The sequence below is a fragment of the Phacochoerus africanus genome, chromosome 2 (assembly GCF_016906955.1).
Source record: "Phacochoerus africanus isolate WHEZ1 chromosome 2, ROS_Pafr_v1, whole genome shotgun sequence".
NCBI lineage: Eukaryota > Metazoa > Chordata > Mammalia > Artiodactyla > Suidae > Phacochoerus > Phacochoerus africanus.
Genome location: NC_062545.1, coordinates 193,193,810 through 193,215,444, shown reverse-complemented (window position 1 = coordinate 193,215,444; position 21,635 = coordinate 193,193,810). Strand labels below are relative to the sequence as shown.

Here is a 21,635-nt window from a genome sequence, read left to right as displayed (position 1 = left end):
CAAAAAAATCATATGACAAGCTTGATAGATACAAAACTGTAGTTGACATAATTCAACATCATTTTTGATTAAAAAACTCCTAATGAACTGCAATAGAAAGAAACTTCTACAATATAAAAAAAAAAGCATCTAGAGAAACCTAGACCTAACTATTAAAAAACAATGAAAGACAAAACTTTTCCACTAGCCTGGGATCACAGCAGAGACTCAATTTCACCATTATTATTCAACATGACAATATAGTATAATCAGTCAAGAAAAAGAAATAATAGACATGGATATTGAAAAGGGATAAATAAAACTATCATTTTTCTAACAGATTACATTATCATTAATGTATAAAATCCCAAAATAGCTACATAAAAGCTATTAGAACTCATCAGTGTGTTGCATAATACAAGATTATTATACAAAAATCCATGAGCAAGAAGCAATTGGAAATTGAAAGTATACATATACTGTTTACAATTATATCCAAAAAAGAAAATATTTAGCTAAAAATCTAACAAAATACATGAGACCTGTATGCTGGAAACTACAAAGCAGATGAAAAAAATTAGGAACTAAATAAATGAAGTGGTATACCATGTACATGGATTTAAAAACAGAATTATTAGCATGTCATTCTCTCTCATCATAATTCCAATGAAATTCCCAACAGTTGTTTTATAAAAATCAATAAGCTTAATCTGAAATCTATATGGAAACAAACTAGAATAATCAAAACTATATATATATATATATATTTTTTTTTTTTGGCCACCCTGCACCATATGGATGCAGGGATCAGATCTGAGCCACAGTCACTGAGGCAACACCAGATCCTTTAACCCACTCTGCTTGGCTAGGGATCGAACCTATGTCTTGGCACTGTAGAGATACCACTGATTCTGTTGTGCCACAGTGGGAACTCCAAAACAATTTTTAAATTATAATAAATTTGGAGGGCTCGCCTGATTTCAAGACTAAAGTGCTATAGTAACCAAGACAGTGTATTATTAGAGGAAACACATAAACATAGATTAATGGGAAAATACAGAGTCCAGAAACAGACCCACACATATATAGATAAAAAATTCTGACAAAGACATCAAATCAAACAACAGAAAAATAATTATCATTTCAACAAATGGAATAGGAATGATTAGATATCTTGCATTGTATAAAAAAGTATCTTAAAATAGATCATAACTCTAAATGCAAAATCTGTAACTTTAAAATTTCTAGAATAAAACATAGGAAAAAATCTTTCTTATACTGGCTTATAGAAAGATTTCTTAGATGTGATACCAAAAGCACAATTCATAAAAGAAATACTTGATAAGTTGGATTTCATTTAACTAAGAATCTCTGTTCTTTGAGGGACTTTGTTAAGACAATGAAAATTCAAGCCAAAAACTAGGAGAAAACATCTTCAAAGTGTATACCTAGAAAGTAATTCATATTCAGAATATAAGCATAACTCTCAAATCTCAAAAATAAGAAACAATTCAATAAAAGTAGGCAAAAGATTTGAAGACTTCATCGAAGAAGTCATACAGATTACAACTGCATGAAAAAAATTCTCAGTGTCTCCAGTTATTAGGGAAATGCAAATTAAATCCAAATGGGATGTTAAAACCTATGAAGTGTTTACAATTTTACCCTACTTGCACTCTAAGTTTGCCTGATACAGTTTTATGGACGTTGGCAAAGATGCAAGATTTCTGGGTCAGAGATAAAGGACAATTTATTACTCGCAGCACCTCCTAGTACCACAAGGGCAATGCAGAGGCAGGTCCAGATAGATTCCATGCATACAACGGATTTATGTTACAGTCAGAAAACACCAAGCTTGGAAAAACCTTTGTCATTTGCAAGCAGATTTGCCTAAGCTTTACCTTGAATAGAGACATTAACTTTATTACACGGGACAGCAAACAAATATTTGAAAAGATAATCTAAAACAAAAGGCTGATTGTAGCTCTGCTCTGCTCATAGGACATGCAAGAGACCAATGGAGAATTCTCTCCCAAAGTTGAGTTTTATCACTACACAGCTATGAGAATGGCTAAAAATAAAAAGAATACCACAAAGTGCTGCTGAGGATATGAATGACAGTTAATCTTTGCATAACTTCTGAAAATGCAAAACTGTACTCTGGAAAATGGGATTTTTTTAAGTATAAAGTTAAATATATACTTCTAAGGTGACCTAGCAATCCCACTCATAGGTATCTGCCCAATTGAAATGAAAATAATTCCATACAAAAACCTGTTTTATAAATGTTCATAGCAATTTTATTCATATTGCTAAAACCTAGAAACAACTCAATAGCCCTCAACTGATGGATGTATCAACAAACTGGGGCCTTCATGAAATGGTATACTATTCAGTTACGAAAAAGCAAACTACTAGAAGACAGGAAAACACGGATAAATCTCAAGTGCATTACAATAAGTGCATTATGAAGAAAGGTCAGACTCAAAAGGGTACCAACTGCATGATTCCATTTATATGACATTCTGGAACAGGTGAACAATAGAAACAGAAAGTACATCAGCAATTTCCAGGAGCTGGAGGTAGGGAAAAGGAACAACTACAGAAGGAGTTGGGAGAATTTTTAGAGATTGTGTAACTGTTTTAACTTTGATAGTTGTAGTGGTTAAAAAACCATACATGTTTGTCAAAACTCACAGAACTATACAGTAAGAATGATGAATTTTACTATATGTAAATTATTCCTTTAAAAAATAGGGGAGAGTTATATGTGTAAACTCTAGAATCAGACTACCAGAGTCTCTTTCTAAATGGGGATCTTGGGTATATTATTGAATTCTAAGCATCCATTTCTTCAAGTGAGAATAACAATAGTATTTATTACCTCTTAGAGTTGTTAGCTTTCCTTGTTTCTGTTCCATCAGTGATTATTATTTGATATCCTATTATACACATAACATTGTGTGGGATGTTAAGGATACAGAAATGAATCTGTAACATGGCTCCTGGCTTCCAGGAGGCTACAACTTAGTAACTAAACATTTCCAGAATGAACAAATGAACACGATTGTTTAACTGCCATTGGATTATTACAACAATAACAAAAATTAACAGAAGCCAGTGTTAAGCATCTAGTAAGCCAAATTCCTATTAATAATTTTAAATATAGTTCAACCCTAGCAAGAATTTCTATAATACAGAAATTGCAAGTCAAATCTAAGAAATGCTATTGGCAGCCTGACATTTCTAGAATTATCTCTATAGATAAGTTTAAAAAACTTGAAATTACATTTATTTACAATTTATTAGATTCAGAAAGAATGTTTAGTCTAATCTACTTTGTTTTCACCAGTTCATTCTAGCATTTAATATCACTTTAATTTGAGTAAGGGTATCAAGAAAGCATCATACAAAGAATATGAAATTATGTTTCTTTATGAAGACTTCATGTATCTGGATAAAACTTTTCCCTAAAGAGATAAAGCTAAGAGGAATCACTGAAAGTGGATGAAGAGACTATATAAAGTATTCCAGAAAAGTCTACTCCACCAACAAGAAGAGAATTAATGAGTTCACGTTTATATAACATAAAAGATCTGATTATCTGCATGAACTATGTATGCATTATAAACACACATCGTATTCATACACCCAACACCTTTTTGGGCAATCATGTACCTCTCTGCTCCTTGGGAAGATGGAATGTCCTTACTTCAGGCTTAGAGTAATAGAAGCATGAGAAATATACGCCAGAACATACCACAGCTACTTTGATAAAGTTAATTACATTTTCACTATATTCATTATGCATTTATCGAAGGCCCATTATACACTCAGTCCTGACAGGATAAAGCTCTATGGGCAGTTTGTTTTAAATGTGTCTTTTCCATTCAAGGCTAAAAGAAAATCAAGCTATTCTTATTCCAAAGATTTCCTATCTACTGTCATCTCACATCACGTCTCAGTAAAACACTGTGAGAAGTGTTCTTGGAGTGTTATCAACTAAAAATGTTGCAACAAGTATGGCTTTTTGCACAGGATTTCACACTGAATAATATAGTAACATCTAGAGATTCCTAACCTAGTTTTTTTAAAAAAAGAGAGAACATTTTAAAAGATATTTTAAAACAGCATGACATATGCATGAGGGGCTTCTCAAACAGAACCCACAGACTCGTTTTCACTTCATTTCACTTGCTCAAAACCATTGTTTTGGAATACAGGGCCCACCAATATGAATCTTCAAAAGTTTTATGTATTGAAAATATTCCTAAGGATTACATCTCTCATTAAGAAGCCAATTTTTGGAAATGTATAAGAGAGAGAAAAAATCAAAACGATAACTAAAAGAAGTCAAAATCTAATGAGCAGAAATTTCTTTTCGACAAACCCAGAGAAAATGATTACTAGCTAGCTTACCTTGCTTTTTTCCATTAACATTTTCTAAAATACCAGAGAGCTGACTGTCAAAGTCATGTTGAAGGCCACTCCTTTGCTTTCCAAGGTGATGTTCTTCATCAGCAATAGAAGAAAGCACATGTGGTGGCTTTTGGTCATCAAGGGTCTGACTAGGCCACTGGGACGCTACAGAACATGAGTCCTTTGCATGTTGGCTAAGTCTAGGGCTTGAATTTTGGGCAGAGTCCTGCAAATCACTATTACAACAGGAGAAATGATCCACTTCAAGAAACAAGGAATTTGTGTCTTCTTGAGTCCAGTCATTGCTTTGTTCTTCATCTTCAAAGTAAGTTTCCTGAATCTGAATATCATCTAAGTCCTGGTCTAGCTTGTCACTCCCTTTAGAGTCTTGTTTGCTGAAGTTAACCAGCGAAGCAGATAACGCATCTCTCGCTTGCTGGAGAGCTTCATAAACCTGCGATATCCAGGAAGAGAGAGGCTGGAAGAAGTTCTGAGCATCCTGGGACGCCATGGCCAAGGGCATGGCCAGCTATCTGATGTCTACAAGTCCACTTGTTCCATTCCTTCAGCACTCTGGACTTAATGTGAACTACAGAATAAGCATGATGAGAAATTAAATTGGAGATCTCTTAATGGCTGTGAATATGTCACTCTCAAAACTTCTCAGCTGAAACAGAGGAAAGAAATACTTACACCTGTTAAAAGTTACAACCTCAGGCCCATCATCAGACTCCTACAATAAATTTCAAATAGAATTTAGGGACAAAAAAGTGATCATTTTTGAAATCCTTAAGGCAGCTAAATAAAAACGACTGTGAAAGTCTAAATGTAGATTATTTCAATGCCCATTCGCCTCTGTAGACATGTGTAAAATTTCCACTAACGGTAATGGGCTCTATTCATGAGGACTGAGAGAAGTTCATCCCCACAGACCGTACTTAACAGTGTGAAAAGGATAAATGAATCTTCATTCAGAGGCAGTTGGACATGACATTTCAAAATACAAGAAAGGTTGGCTGCTTCATCTACGAATCTGCAGATCCCAGAGAGCAGGCTAATAAGCATCTCTGTTTCATGACACGAAGATTTTATCTTTTCAAAGGAAATGTGTGCCTGGTATTTAAAAGATTTTAACAAGTCTTAAAGTAGGATTTTATATTTTTATGCAATTTCCAGAAATTACACCTGTTCTTGGGGAACAATGAACCTCTGAAAGACCGAGGGTGGCAAATAGCTTACGCAGCTTGTTGGAGATGCGTCCTGAGTGTTTCATTGCCTTTGTCTGTGTTCCAACCTCCCAAAGATTGGAACCCCCCCCCCTCCACTGCCTGCGAGATTCCTGACGGACCTTTCTTCCCACAAGATTCACCATCTGAAGGAGGCAGCTACAGGATGACAGGGCAACAGGGCACAATGAAGATTCTAGGGCTAACTATCTATACTTTCACAGATATACATGCATACAAATACACTGACATATATGTGGACTGAGCGAAGTGTACATGTGTATTTAGCATATGTATTATATGTGCACATACATATCTTATGGCCCTTACACTGCTCATCAACTGCTCAGGCAGCATTGACAGCTCTGCTTATAAATGACAGCAGAGTTTAAATTCACTGGTTGCACTTAACCACCCCTCTCTTTTATAGTAATGCTTCCTTCTGACCAATCTCTCAGCAGTCTTGTACATTTCAGCTCTCTTGCCCTCAGACATATGACACGACTGCCTACATCCTCCTAAAAATTTCTCCTTAGGTTTCATGATAGCCATTCATACATGCATGGACACATTCACTAAACAAATATTGATTAAGTGCCTATTAAGTACTGGGCACCATGCCAGGTGTAAGGTAACCCTGAGGTCTCTGTCCCCATGGGGTTCACATTCCAGTTAAAGGGAAACTGAGCTCTCTGTACTTTCCCTTATGCTGAATAATTCATGTGTCTGTCTTTCAGACTCTCTCTTGTCTTCCCGCCAACCACAAATATGCAATCACTCCTCTCCCTACAGTTTCTTCTCTTCCCCCTTTTTATACTCATCAGCTGGGAGAGGTGACCCACCCATAGTCTCAATTAACACTTTTCTTTCAAACTCCGAAATAAATATACATCTCTAGCCCTTATCTCAGTTCCTCTTTCCAGACTTGTATCTCTGGTTGTCTAAGCCAGTGGTTCTCAAACTCTGCTGTGTCCGAATCATCTGATGAGCTACTAAAGAACACAGAGGCCCAGGCTGGCTGAAGGAATAGGCCCTTGGCATGTTTGTCAGGTTCCTCTGTGATTCTGACACCCACCAATGTTTGGGAAATGCTGATCCAAGGAAAGAGCAACACTTGGGCATCGCAGAGAAATCGTCACTTGAGCTCATCAAAACCTAGCAACCCACTTTTGCTGCAATAAGTGTCCAACATTTTAGACTCACCATTTAGTGGTTGTGACTTTCTCTCTTCCAACCTCCCTGTTTCCATTCCTCCCATCCCAAGTTCTGCTAGTTTAGGGTCTATGAAGACTCACTTTCATTATGTTTTGTACAGTGACCACCTTTCCCCACACTTCCATTTCTCACATATTACATACCTAGTTGGTTTCAGGCTCAATCCATCCCTCTAGGTTTTCTCACCATATCTGATCTTATACCAGGTTTACTGCCTCTCTCGCCTCCTAGAAAGGAAGGCCCATGGAAGGCAGGGATTGACTGGTTTTGTTTTGTTTGTTTGTTTTTTGTCTTTTTAGGGGCCACATCCGTGGCATATGGAAGTTCCTGGGCTAGGGGTCCAATTGGAGCTGCAGCTGCCAGCCTACACCACAGCCACAGCAACACCAGATCTGAGCTGTGTTTGTGATCTACACCCCAGCTCATGGCAACACCAGATCCTTAACCCACTGAGAGAGTCCAGGGATGGAACCCGAGTCCTCATGGATATTAGTCGGGTTCATAAAATGCTGAGCCACAACAGGAACTCCCTGGGGATTGTTTTGTTCTCTAGTTTATCCCCAGTGCCTACAAGTATTCCAAGCTCATAGTAAATTCTCAGTAAGTGAATTAACAAGTCCTATTTAAAATTAACACAACCTTGTAAATCAACTGTACTTTACCAACAAAAAACTGTGCATAGAACACTGTCTAGTATACAGCATGTACTCAAATTTGTTAAATTGATTAATAAAAACTACTCAGAACTGCTGAAAACATCTTAATGTTACCACACAAATCCCCTGCTTAGTAACACTGAAATTTTCTTTCAGCATTTGTTCCACCCCATTTCACCACCCACAGTTGTGTTTGTTTGCTTTTCCTCCACAAATATTTTGCTTAATTTAATATGCTTCAGGGCATCACAGACATAGAAAGTTCCTTGAAAAATCACTGGATTTAGCTTCTACCACTGTGCCTTAGGTACATGAAACTTTTTAAGATAGAAATGACATATGTTCCTTAATAATCCTTTTTATTGTTCTACTATATAGAGAAAACTTTGTTTCCATATACAATCCAAAATCTTTGATACTACGCCTGTATTTTCTTACCCAGTCTTGAAACTAATAACAGCTCGTGTTCTTGGTCTTGTATCTCCACGTCTTCTGTAATCTCTGTCCATCAGACCCTCATAGCAGTATTTTTAGTTTTTGTTTTTTGTTTTTTTTGGCCACGCCATGGCATGCAGAAGTTCCAAGACCAGGGATCAAACCTAAGCCACAGCAGTAACAATGCCAGGTCCTTAGCCTGCTGAGCCACCAGGAAACTCCTGAATATATACAGGAGTTTAACTGCTCTACAGTTTCTGAAGTTAACTTTATAGGATCCTACCACGGAATGGTCTTTTTTATTTTTGTTTTGTTTTGTTTTGGCCATGCCATGGCATGCAGAAGTCCCCAGACCAGGGATTGAACCAGATCTTTAACCCACTGAGCCACCAGGGAACACCCATGGTAATATTTTAAAAAATAAATCTTGCATCATCTCCCTAGTTTAAGGACAAAACAATCAACCCTCATTATGGCTCCCTATTCCTTTTACTGCAAAATTTGAGCACCAGTAAACATTAATTGATATTTGTTGACAGAGGCTTTTTTAAAATTAATTTGAATACTCCAATTCACTACAGTTCTTACCTCTCCCTGCTGTTTCTATCCACTCACTTGCTTCACTCATTTCTGTGTAACCAGCCTGACTCCTAGAGGCATCTGGTTTTCAAGTCCTACCCTGTAGGATAAAGTTGATGTACTTTACCATAGCAAACAAGAGAAGAAATGCTCAAAAAAATGAACAATCAGCACTAACTACCCTTCGTGCTAAAGGGGTTCATAAAGGCCTTGTGCCAGGAATCAACTCTTTAATTGCTGAATCACTAGCTGTGAGTAGCGCTAAGGGGGTGGGTTCAACAGGACAGTGGGCGGGGCCTCAGATCAATAGCCATTTATCAACCAGCTTGGAACTATTTCAATATTTTCACAACTCACAGAGTCCTACCTTTTGTCCTAATTGAATGCTCAGCTGTGTGTGAGCTGTCCCCCACTACCAGCCCCCATAGTGGGGACTCAGCCATTCTCCCTACCCCCTCACTGTGAAGTCCTCTTCACCCACCACACTAACACACTAAGCATTTGCCAATGTGACTGTGCTCTTTCTTGACTTCTGTTTGCTCTGCCCATGATGCCTTCTCTCCCTCCCCTGCCTGGTAAATACTTACTTATTCTTTAAAATGAAACTCCTGTGTCAACCCTTCATCTACAACTACAGGTGTGGTCTCCGAGTGCTTTGAATGTGTTTTTACGATAAGGTTTTATTTGATGTGGTAATTCTTGGCCAATCTCCCTCTTTCAATGGACTATGACACCATGAGTACTGGGACTGTATTTATACCTTCAGCTCCAGGACCCACACACAGGGTAGGGACACTTATAAAAGTTTGTTGAATGAGTATATGAATGAATGAAAGTTACTAATGAAAAATTTTAAAGCTAAGGAGCCCTAATTCCATTTTTCTTTATCTATAAACTCACTAGATGAACTCTAATAGTTCCTTTCCACTTTACTTATTTGTTTATTTATTTAAATTTTTTTTTAAGGCTATGCCTGAGGCACATTGAAGTTCCTGGGCTAGGGGCCAAATCAGAGCTGTAGCTGAGGCCTGCATCACAGCCACAGCAACACAAGTTCTGAGCCACATCTTCGACCTTTGCCACAACTTGCAGAAACACCGGATCCTTAACCACTGAGCAAGGCCAAGGATCAAACCCACATCCTCATAGAGACAACACGGGGTCCTTAACCCACTAAGCCAAAACAGGAACTCTCCTTTTCACTTTAAAATCCATGAATTTACCAGAGTAGGCCAAAAAGCATTTTAATACTTAGGCTAGATATATTCAGCAGTAAGTCACATTTTCAGATTTAGTACTTTAAAAAAAAATGGTCAATTGATTTCTTTACTCTTTTTTTCCCATTTAAAAAAAATTTTATTGAAGTAGAGTTGATGTACAATATCATGATAATTTCTGCTCTACAACAAAATGATTCAGTTATACACGTACATATACCCATTCTTTTTCAGATTCTCTTCCCACATAGGTTATCAAAGGGGATTGGTTCTTTACCCTTGTCAGTAGTCACTGTCAGATGACCTCAGAGTGACTGGAAAGAGAACAAATTTCAGTCTGCATATGTAAGGGGGTCCAGTTATTATATTCCAAAATACACAGAATCCTAGTACCTACAGCTAGGATCTGAAAAATTATGTAGTTAGCAACACTGGAGAACTCTCATTTTCTATTAAAGCAATCTGAAGTCAAAAGGGTTACAAGCTAGCAAAGTTGCCATGGAGATACCTTTGCTGATTAGATAAATTTTGACTTAAATGGTGGAGTGACAAGGGTAACACCAGCTATAAACCCGGTATCCTAGTTCTTTGGAGGCTTTCTTACCTCTTAGAAGACAAAGTTGATTCTGGTGCATTAGTCTAATAATATACTCCAATAAAATTTTTTTAAGGAAAAGAAAAAAGACAAGACAGCCCAGGTTCCTGAATTAGAAGAAAAAATACGTATAAAGTCTGTGGTAGCTGAGAGGGCTCTTTATTTGAGTTAAAATAGTTTATGAGATGTCATTATTATGATAAGTATAAAATAAAACAAAAACTGTGTGTGCATGTGCACTTAACACATAAGCTCCTACCATAAAAATGAGCAGGGTGTCTCAAAATACTCACAGTAAACTAGCAATCTAATAAATAAATAGTAACAATCATGGAATGGCAGAAAAAATTGCAAATGATGCAGATGACAAGGATTTAATCTGCAAAATATACAAACAACTCATACAGCTCAACAATTAAAAAAAAAAAAACCACCCCAATAAAAAAATAGGCAGAAGACCTAAATGGACATTTCTCCAAAGAAGAGATATGGATGGCTATTTGGTACATTAAAAAATGCTCAACATCAATAATTATTAGAGAAAAAATGCAAATCAAAACTTCAATGAGATACGACCTCATACCAGTCAGGATGGCCATCATTAATAAGTCTATACATTACAAATGCTGGAGAGGGTGTGGAGAAAAGGGGACACTCCTACACTGTTGGTGGGAATGTTAAGTGGTACATCCACTATGGAAAACAGTATGAAGGTTCCTCAGAAAACTGAATATAGAACTACCATATGATCCAGCAATCCCACTCCTGGGTATATATCCAGACAAAATTACAATTCAAAAAGATACATGCACCCCCTATGTTCATTGCAGCACTATTTACAATAGCCAAGACACGGAAACAGCCAAAAAGTCTATTGACAGATGAACAGATTAAGAAGATGTAGTACATATATATAATGGAATACTACTTAGCCATAAAAAATGAAATAAAGTGATTTGCAGCAACATGGATGCAACTAGAGATTCTCATACTAAGTGAAGTAAGTCAGAGAAAGACAAATACCATATGATGTCACCTGTATGTGGAATCTAAAATATGGCACAAATGAACCTATCTATAAGACAGAAACAGTCTCACAGACAGAGAACAGTCTTGTGGTTGCCAAGGCAGACAGGGGAGGGAATTGGATGGACCGGGAGTTTAGGGTTAGTAGATGCAAACTATTACTTTCAGAATAGATAAGCAATGAGGTCTTACTCTACAGCACAGGGAACTATATCTAGTCTCTTGGGATAACCATGAAGGAATATAATTTAAGAAAGGGAGTGTGTGTGTGTGTGTGTGTGTGTGTGTGTGTGTGTGTGTTTATGACTGGGTCATTTTGCTATACATCAGAAAATGGCATGACATTGTAAATCAACTATACTTTAATAAAAAAGAAAAAAAATCACATACAAACAAACAAAAGAAGCGGGAAGAATATTTCTGTAAGTGTCTTCTTCTTTTTTTTTTTTTCTGTCTTTCTACCATTTCTTGGGCTGCTCCCATGGCACATGGAGGTTCCCAGGCTAGGGGTCGAATCAGAGCAGTAGCCTCCAGCCTATGCCAGAGCCACAGCAATGTGAAATCTGAGCTGCGTCTGCAACCCACACCACAGCTCACGGCAATGCTGGATCCTTAACCCACTGAACAAGGCCAGGGATCGAACCTGCAACCTAATGGTTCCTAGTCTGATTCATTAACCACTGAACCACGACGGGAACTCCCAGTAGTTGTCTTCTTGATTGCAGTTTACCTACCCTATTTATTCCATTCAATCAGTAAATTTATCCAACTTATGTTGTGATATATCCGAAAGAGGCTTTTCAACCAGATATCCAGAGGCCGTGTGAGGATAACACCAACCAAGTCCAAATTTACTTTCCTTCACCTCCTTGGGATTCAGGACCCTGTACCCTGATTTTTTTATTTTTCATATCATTCTGGGTACAATGTTCCTCAGGCTCAGTGTTTCTTTTAATTTCAACAATGACAAGAATTGCACAAATATCTGATCACATCCTCCAAACATGGAGAAATGCCTATACTTCAGAATTCACAAATGTCCCCATCCAATCCATTTCTTTGTAACCTTGAACTTTCACATTTAAAAATAAACCATATATTGGACCAAAAAAAAAAAGAATTAGTAGCAATTGATAAATATAAAAGGAAAGCCATTGGATAAATTCCTAGGGGCTAGTTCTTTAAATTTTGTTTTAACTATAATTACATTTTAATTATAAAAGTGTTTAATTAAGGTAATTATAAACATAGGAAATGACTAAATAGTAAACATTAAAGGTTTGTGCTTATGAAAGGGGAAAAACTATCAAATTCCTGAGCCATATGCTTGATCACATATTTTGATCATCCTCATCGAAGGTAACTGTGAACAGAGAAGTGTGCCATACCCAGAATAATAATGTTCCTGGTCTTTCAAAGGCTGTTAGTTAAATCTTTGCAACCTCATTTCCCATCTGATGACAGACACTTGGATGGAAGAGGAAAGCTACGACCTAAGAAGAAAACCAGCTTCTAGGAGCTATGCCTTAAAAAAAAAAAAAAACAACGTTATTTTGGTGAAAGCTCAAGTGGAAGCCTGTAAGTATGTGTGGTTTTTAAGGGACGATCAGCTCCTGGAGAGAGTCAGATACATCCTGCAAGAAAAGAAAATGTCTCCAATGATATGGTCCCCAGGTAACCAAACCCCAAGTCAAAATCTTATACATGTTCATCTACTGAAGTGTATTAATGTTTAACATTTTTTAAAGGAGATTTATTCTCTACCAAAGTCTGTAGGGAAACCATAAGTAAAAGTCAAGAATACTGGGCTTACTTCAAGTGCCTTCTCACAGCCATCAATTAACTTTCATTTCTTAGATGTGGGTTATTTATCTCTCGTTTCCTAGACTGGGTCGTGAGCTTAACTAAGCCTATAATTTTTATGACAATTATCATGCCTTTAGGAGAAAGGTATTCTGCATTACCTAGCACGAACAAGAAGGCTTAGAAAGATGAATAATGCATGGAGTCAAAATAAGAACTATAAAATAGGCTGCAATCCATCTTCAATATGATTCAAGAGAGTCTACAGGTGTCTCATGTTAAGAGAAAATTTGTTATGTGGGTAGGAAAATGTGCCACTGAGATGAAATATCTTCTGTAGCATTTGTCCCAAATGTGTTCTAAATGCTAGAATCTTAAATATAAAAACGGACTATTGAAGACTCATGATGTCAACAATATGGATGGAAAAAGCCAGCGTGCAATTGCAGAGGCATGGGCAATCCAAACGGACTCTTCACCTTTGGGCTTCAGTGGGGGCAATTAGTGTAAAGCAAAATGTGAAACTGCCCTCTAATCAAAATATACTTTCTCTACAAAACAGAAACAGATCACAGAGCAGACTTGTGGTTGCCAGGGGTGTAGGGCAGGGAGGGTGGGATAGAGGGGGAGTTTGGGGTGAGTAGATGCAAACTATTACATTTGGAACGAATAAACAATGAGGTCCTAGTATAAAAAAGTAATACATATGTATATATATATTTTTTTTTCAGCAGTAGACACTGAGAAAAATGAGTCAGTGTAAAAACAAATGAGCAATGGTTTTGGAATCACAGAAAACAAGGCTCGGTGTTGGACCGTCCCTCAGTTATGACACAGGACCAGGTAAATCATGTTACCTGGATGCACCTAAATGTCTTAATCTGCAATACCAGGAGCACTACCCCATCTTGCAATTCACTATGGAAATTAGATTGCACAATGTTTCTAAAGCACCTAGAAGAGAGCCCAGTACATAACAGAAACTCAATGTCAGTTATTCATTACTAAACTAAAATTTGTGACATTTTAAAGGGTAAGTATAAAACTCTTGTAAAATCTTTTCTCTGATGTGGTAAGATGTCAGAAAAATGAAACTATCATTATAATTAACATCTGCCACTTCACGGTAGGCAATACTTTCAACAACTTAAATGTGTGAAAAATATTAGCCATCCCATCTTGCAGTTGAAAAAAGTGAGACTCAGGAAGAGTAAGTGACTTGCCCCAAGGCTCATTCCTATAATAAAGAGTGGAGCTGGTATTCCAAAACTCCCTTGTTGGATTCCAAACTCTTGCTTTAACCATTATTCCACACTTCACAAAATGCCAATAAGACAGTGAAAGACAGTAGAAATAAAGAATCTGAAAACATTTTCCTAATAATTAGTCAATGTGGGATTCAAATCTGGTTTGTCTGACTCCAAAGTCTACTCTCATCCTGTTTCCACACAACCTTGGCTGCCTATTTCACTAATGAAACTCTTAAAAATAAAACAAACAAACAAACAAAAACCTTTGGCAATTTTCCAAAATAAGTGTGAGAAAGTAAAAAAAAAAAAAAGAAATACATGTTTCCAAAATAAACATAAGAAAGAAAAAAAACTAAACTAGGGTTAGGGTTAGGGTTATTTTATTTTACTTTTTTTGTCTTTTTGTCTTTTCTAGGGCCACACCCATGGCATATGGAAGTTCCCAAGCTAGGGGTCTAATCAGAGCTGTAGCTGCCAGCCTATGCCAGAGCCACAGCAACGCAGGATCCAAGCCGCGTCTGCGACCTACACCACAGCTCACGGCAACGCTGGATCCTTAACCCACTGAGCAAGGCCAGGGATCGAACCCGCAACCTCATGGTTCCTAGTTGGATTTGTTAACCACTAAGCCATGATGGGAACTCATGAGGAAAACATTTTAAAATACATTTTTCAAACTCCATGCAACAAAAAGTTTTGTACATAAGCATGATGATCTCAAAAAGACTTAGTTTGACCCAATAAGGATTTTTAATTGCTCAAATTTTCTGCCATGGCAGCAATGTGCAATAACAGCATCTTCTAAGTATTCTCCAAATTTCATAAGCCCATTGATGTTTTGGAGCATCTAGTATATCCAAGACAGAGATTTAAATATGTTCCATAAATATTCAGTGGTTATATAAACACAAAATCTTCAGCACTTCCAAAGGGACTATTGAATATGGATTTAATAATACAATTTTGTTAAGAGATTGTCACTGCTCTTGCACAGAAACCAATTTTCAGACCTACATATAATATTTTTATTGAGAATGTAAGGATGAATTATATTTAATTAATATTTACCTTTTTATAAACCCCACCAAAATGAGGAAGAATCTCACTTTACATCATCCTAACTAAAGTGATCACAATTGACTCCCAACAAGAGTGCACCTGTACTCCAAGGCCTTCAGCACATATCAACTGGCCCCAAGTAAAGGAGATTCTGAAATCTCAAATAATATCCATATTACAAAGGAATGTAATTAGAAGGTAATATAATGAAATTGAGGAAGATAAAATGTAGGCACGATTAACGGGAATTACTCTTAGAAAAGGAGATTGCCAGGTTGTTGATTTTTGTCCCAAGAGAAGAGACAGAAACATCATTTGTATCACTTGAAAATGCACTAGGATCAAAAATGAGGGAAATTATGTAACTAAGGTAATTGCAGCCCTCTGGAGAGAAATTTAACAATACTCTAAATATCAGCAATCATCTAGTATTTGTTACACATTTTTTTCATTAATTACAGAAATAATTATCAGCTCTATGCAAACCGGTTTAAAAAAGAAAAAAAATGTGTAATCCCTCCACCTTAATCCATCTCTGATTAGTTTTTTGTATTTCTTCTACCATTTTTCCTTATAATGTATATAGACTTGTAACCATATTATATAGGAACCTATAGTTATCCTTAGCCACTCTTTATCTTTTATCTAGAATTCATCATAAAGACCTACCCAGTTTTCTATCTCTCTGTTTTAGGAGACTCTCCATTTTATTTGTTTTTTATTGAAATATAATTAATTTATAATGTGTTAATTTCAAATGTACAGCAAAGTAATTCAGTGGTATATATATATATATTTTTTTCTTCAGATTCTTTCCCATTATAAGTTATTATAGGATATTGAGCAGAGTTCCCTGTGCTATAGAGTAGGTCTTTGTTGTTTACCTATTATATATATAGTAGTGTGTATATGTTAATCCCAAACTCCTAATGTGTCTCTCCTCACTCCCCTCGCTATCCCCTTTGGCAACTATAAGTTTATTTTCTATGTCTGTGAGTCTATTTCTGTTTTGTAAATAAGTTAATTTGTTATCAGTTTTAGATTCCACATATAAGTCATATTCTATGATACTTATCTTTGACTGATTTACTTAATATAATAATCTCTAAGTCCACCCATGTTGCTGCCCATGGCATTATTTCATTATTTTTTATGTCTGAGTAATAATCCATAATCTTCTTTATCCATTCCTCTGTCAATGGACATTTAGGTTGCTTCCATGTCTTGGCTATTGTAAATAGCGCTTCTATGAACAATGGGGTACACGTATCTTTTTGATTTAGAGTTTTCTCCTAATATATGACCAGGTATAAGATTGCAGGATTATATGGCAACTCTATTTTTAGTTTTTTAGGGAACCTCCATACTGTTCTCCATAGTGGCTGCACTAATTTACATTCCTACCAACAGTATAAGAGGGTTCTCTTTCCTCTACATCTTCTCCAGCATTTATTATTTGTAGACTTTTTAATGATGGCCCATTCTTCCATCTCTTAAATCGACCTGTCTTCTCCCACCTGCACAGGTAATACCCAAATCAAGTCACCATTACTGTCCACTTGAACCATTTCAATAGCCTCTTAAGTAACCCCCTTGTACTCTCTCCTACTCCCCAAAACCCTCCAGAGGACTTAGAAGGACATGCATGGTTTGACTTCTTTTTTTTTTTTTTTGTCTTTTGTCTTTTTTGTTGTTGTTGTTGTTGCTATTTCTTGGGCCACTCCCGAGGCATATGGAGGTTCCCAGGCTAGGGGTTGAATCGGAGCTGTAGCCACCGGCCTACGCCAGAGCCACAGCAACGCGGGATCCGAGCCGCGTCTGCAACCTACACCACAGCTCATGGCAACGCTGGATCGTTAACCCACTGAGCAAGGGCAGGGACCGAACCCGCAACCTCATGGTTCCTAGTCGGATTCGTTAACCACTGCGCCACGACGGGAACTCCTGACTTCTTATCTTTAACCACTCTCTATTTGCTGTCTATTTTTCAGCATCTCACCAGTTCCTTTTACTTCATTAGGGTCTGCACACTGTCTGAGACCTCTTTCCTCCCTCCAGGCTTCCTTCCTCTGTCTCTCAAAATCTATTCATCTCCTTTCAAGACTCAGCTTACATTTCACTTTTCACAACGCTTTGCCTGACAACCAACTCCCATAATTCAGACTCAATTATGTTCCTGTGAAATATTCTCTTCTAGTACCTCTTACTTCTTATTAACACTTATTATAATTGCAGCTTATTGATCACTTATATAATTCTTTCTTTTAACATCTGTCTTCCTCACTAAACAAGAAGCTCCATGAGATCAGGCAGCATGTTAATTTTTTTCCCTGTTGTCAGCATCTAGTTGAGTGATTACCATAGGTGATGGTTGTGAATATTTGCATACACACACACAGACAATATTATATCCTACTTCTTTCAACTAACATTTTAAGGCGTTTGGCATATTTGCACAGTGTTTTGTATTTACCATTTTTAATGATTTAATTTTTAAGACATCAAAACTCTTTTACTTTTATTTGCATTTATTTTTGTGAAATTTATTCCCAGGCCGTAAGTTTTTGCTTCTTCAGTTTCTTCTGGGATATCTTTTTCTTCTGTGCAACCTCGTCTTCTGGCTTAGGAACAATCTGCTCTTTCTCAGTAAGGATCATTTCAATGTGGCAGGGAGAACTCATGTAAGTGCTGATCTGACCATGAGCTCTGTAAGTCCTGCGCCGCATCTTAGGGGCTCTGTTCACCTGGATGTGCTCAATGACCAGAGAATCTACATCTAAGCACTTAAGTTCAGCATTACTCTCTGCATTTTTAAGCATGTGCAATAAAAATTCAGCACTCTTTTTTGGCCACCGACCCTGTGTCCAGCCCCACTGTTTGGCCTGGGCACACCTACCAACTCCACCATTGTAACGACAGAATGGCACACATTGCTTCTGTAGAGTGACATCTTTCAGATACTTGGTGGCTTTTCAAATATCCATACCCTTAATGACCTGGGCACTTTCACGAGTGTTCTTAAAGTGAACACGAAGATTTGAACCTCTTGATTTACATGATTTTGTGGGGTTTTCTGGGTCGAGTGAATAGCGAACCATTTTTAGAGGTCACCTCAGGCCGCTTACCGGAAAAGACAATGATTTAATATTTTTAAAGCTAAGTTATCAATTAAAACCTGAATACCTTTTCCCAAAATCACATCTATGAAAAGTACCTATTTTACAACAATATGAAATCCTTTACATCTCAAGAAAAAATGACTAGTATTCTCCATTAGAGTAATAATGTAAGTTATACTAACTCAGACATCATCAACTTAACATTTATTAGAGCTCTGACAGGAGCTAGGGTAAAGCTTACTTCTGTATTTTCTATTACAGTAAAATTTAAAATTAAACGGGCTAAGCAAGATCACCATCATCATCAAAATATTTCAGGAGACTATTTACATTACAATTCTCATTTTTTTCATTAAGAGGTTAGGAGAAGGGCCTAAGGTTTTTCTTTCCTAATCAGGTAACAGATAATGCTCACGCTGCTGATCCATTGACACACTTTGAAGAGCAAGGTTTTATTGAAGTATGATTCATAGGTCATAAAATTCACCTTTTTAAAGCATACCCATTCTAATCACAAACAGTTAACTACTTTTTAGAAAATTTATCAAATTGTGCAAGCATCATGTCCAACAAGAGTTAGGACATTTCATCACCCCAATATGATCTTTTATAACCACATATAATTAATCCTCATTCCCACCTCCAGCACCAGCTAACCAATAATCTACTTTCTGTCTTTACAATTTGCCTCTTCTGGGTTCTCCATATAAATGGAATCATACAATAAAGAAAAAGATTATGAGACACAGCAGAAATAACGCTAAAATAGATATGAGGCACCATCAGCCAGTTCCACTTCTGCAACTAGTTATAATCTTGGGAAAGATGTTTAATTCCCTAGACTCCCATTTCTTCATCTGCAAAATAATAGAACTGCACTTGGACAGTTGTCGACATTCCTCGAAGATAACATTTTAAATCAGGGTCTTGGGGAGGTCCCCGTAGTCACCATCCTTTGCACTCTGGACTACTGATGGCATCGAACACATGTGAAATTCATTTTGCTTCAAACCTAATTAGGATGCAGATATCAAAATTCAAGAATCTAAATGTCCATTGACAGATGAAAGGATACAGAAGATTTGGTACATATACACAATGGATATTACTCTGCCATAAAAAAAAAAAAAAAGGCATGGAGAGTTCCTGTTGTGGTAGAGTAGAAACCGAATCTGACTAGTAACCATGAGGATGCAAGTTCAGTCCCTGGCCTCACTCAGTGGGTTAAAGATCTGGCGTTGCTGTGGTGTAGGTTGCAGACATGGCTCAGATCCCACATTGTTGTGGCTGTGGTGTAGGCCAGCAGCTGCAGCTCCAATTCAACCCCTAGCCTGGGAACTTTCATATGCCACGGGTGTGGTCCTAAAAAGCAACAAGAAAGCAAGCAAGCAAGCCATCTGCAGCAACATGGATGCAACTAGAGATTCTCATACTAAGTGAAGTCAGAAAAAGAAAGACAAATACCACATGATATCACTTATATGTGGAATCTAAAATATGACACTAATTAACCTATCTGTAGAACAGAAACAGACTCACGGAGATGGAGAACAGACTTCTGACTGTCAAAGGGAGGGGGAGGGAGAGGGATGGACTGGGAGTTTGGGCTTAGTAGATGCAAAGTATTACATTTAGAATGGATAAGCATTGTGGTCCTACTGTACAGCACAAGGAACTATATCCAATCTCTTGGGATAGACCACGATGGAAAATATGAAAGCCTGCTTGCTAAGAAATAACAAATACCTATGTACAACTAGGTCACCATGCTGCACAGCAGAAATGGACATAACACTAAATCAATATGCTCTAATAAAATTAAGGTTTTTTTTTTTTTTTTTTTTAGGGCCGCACTCAAGACACATGGAGGTTCCCAGGCTAGGGGTCAAATTGGAGCTGTAGCCACTGGCCACAATGCCAGATCCAAGACACATCTGCGACCAATACCATAGCTCACAGCAACTTCAGATCCTTAACCCACTAAGTGAGGCCAAGGATCGGAACTGCATCTTCATGGATACTAGTCAGATTTGTTTCCACTGAGCCACAATAGGAACTCAAAAAATAAAATGTAAAGAATAAATTAATGAAAAAGAAACAAGCATATAGAAGGCACTCAAGAAATAGACTGAATTAAACTAAACTGAACTTGGTTGGCCTCTACAAATTAGGTTTGCTTAATCCTATAAGATCTAGGAATGGTTTTTATAAATTTTAAACTATTTCCAAATTTTATTTATTTATTTATTTATTTTGTCTTTTTCCTTTTCTATGGCTGCATATGGGGGTTCCCGGGCTAGGGGTCGAATCGGAGCTGTAGCTGCCAGCCTACGCCACAGCCACAGCAATGCCAGATCCAAGCCGTGTCTGAGACCTACACCACAGCTCATGGCAATGTCAGATCCTTAACCCGCTGAGCAAGGCCAGGAATCCAACCTGCAACCTCATGGTTCCTAGTCAGATTCATTAACCACTGTGCCACGATGGGAATTCCTATTTCCAAATTTTAGATGCATAAGCTCTTCATTGGAGATTACATTTCTTTTTCAGAATATCAAAAGGGCCCCTTATCCCCCACTGTCATGTCTATAAACAGCACAGATTGGTGAGGTTAGTCTGTCTCTGAAAGATACTCTACCACCAATAGTTACACAAATTTTAATGTGGTTCCCACTATGATTGTGATGAGGAAAATAAGAATCTTTCATCTAATAAGATTTTCATTTATAGTCAGAAAACCATTCCAGCACAAATTATGAATCCATTGCACATGTTTCTACTAGGTCCTAGGACATGGCCTCACATTCTTATTTATACTGGCCCCCTCTGTCTATGAAAGAACACATCAATACTCTTAAGTTAGAACTCTCAAGCTAGATCAGTGCTAACAAATGTTCAATAATTTTTCCTTTGTTTTCATTTGTTGACACAAGCTACAAACTAAGCAGGTAGTAAAACTGTTCATTACTAAAATGATGACTGCTACACATTTTATCTCCTTCATTAGTGGTTATCAAAACAAGGTCTCCTGTGGTCCTTGATGGCTGGCTTCTTAGA

At 37.2% G+C, this 21,635-nt stretch overlaps 1 protein-coding gene and 1 pseudogene across 2 annotated transcripts in view; both read right to left on the bottom strand.

Annotated features, from left to right (window-relative positions):
* SYT16 (synaptotagmin 16) overlaps positions 1–4,921 on the bottom strand; it is a 120,676-nt gene extending 115,755 nt beyond the window's left edge. The window contains exon 1 of the mRNA XM_047769219.1: positions 4,399–4,921. Coding sequence (XP_047625175.1) covers positions 4,399–4,921 — 523 coding nt within the window. The remainder of the gene's footprint in view (positions 1–4,398) is intronic.
* A 13,046-nt stretch (positions 4,922–17,967) lies between these two features.
* LOC125119912 (60S ribosomal protein L17-like) lies at positions 17,968–18,590 on the bottom strand (annotated as a pseudogene). The gene has a single exon (XR_007133211.1). The product of XR_007133211.1 is annotated as a 60S ribosomal protein L17-like (transcript).
* Between the last annotated feature and the right edge of the window lie 3,045 nt (positions 18,591–21,635).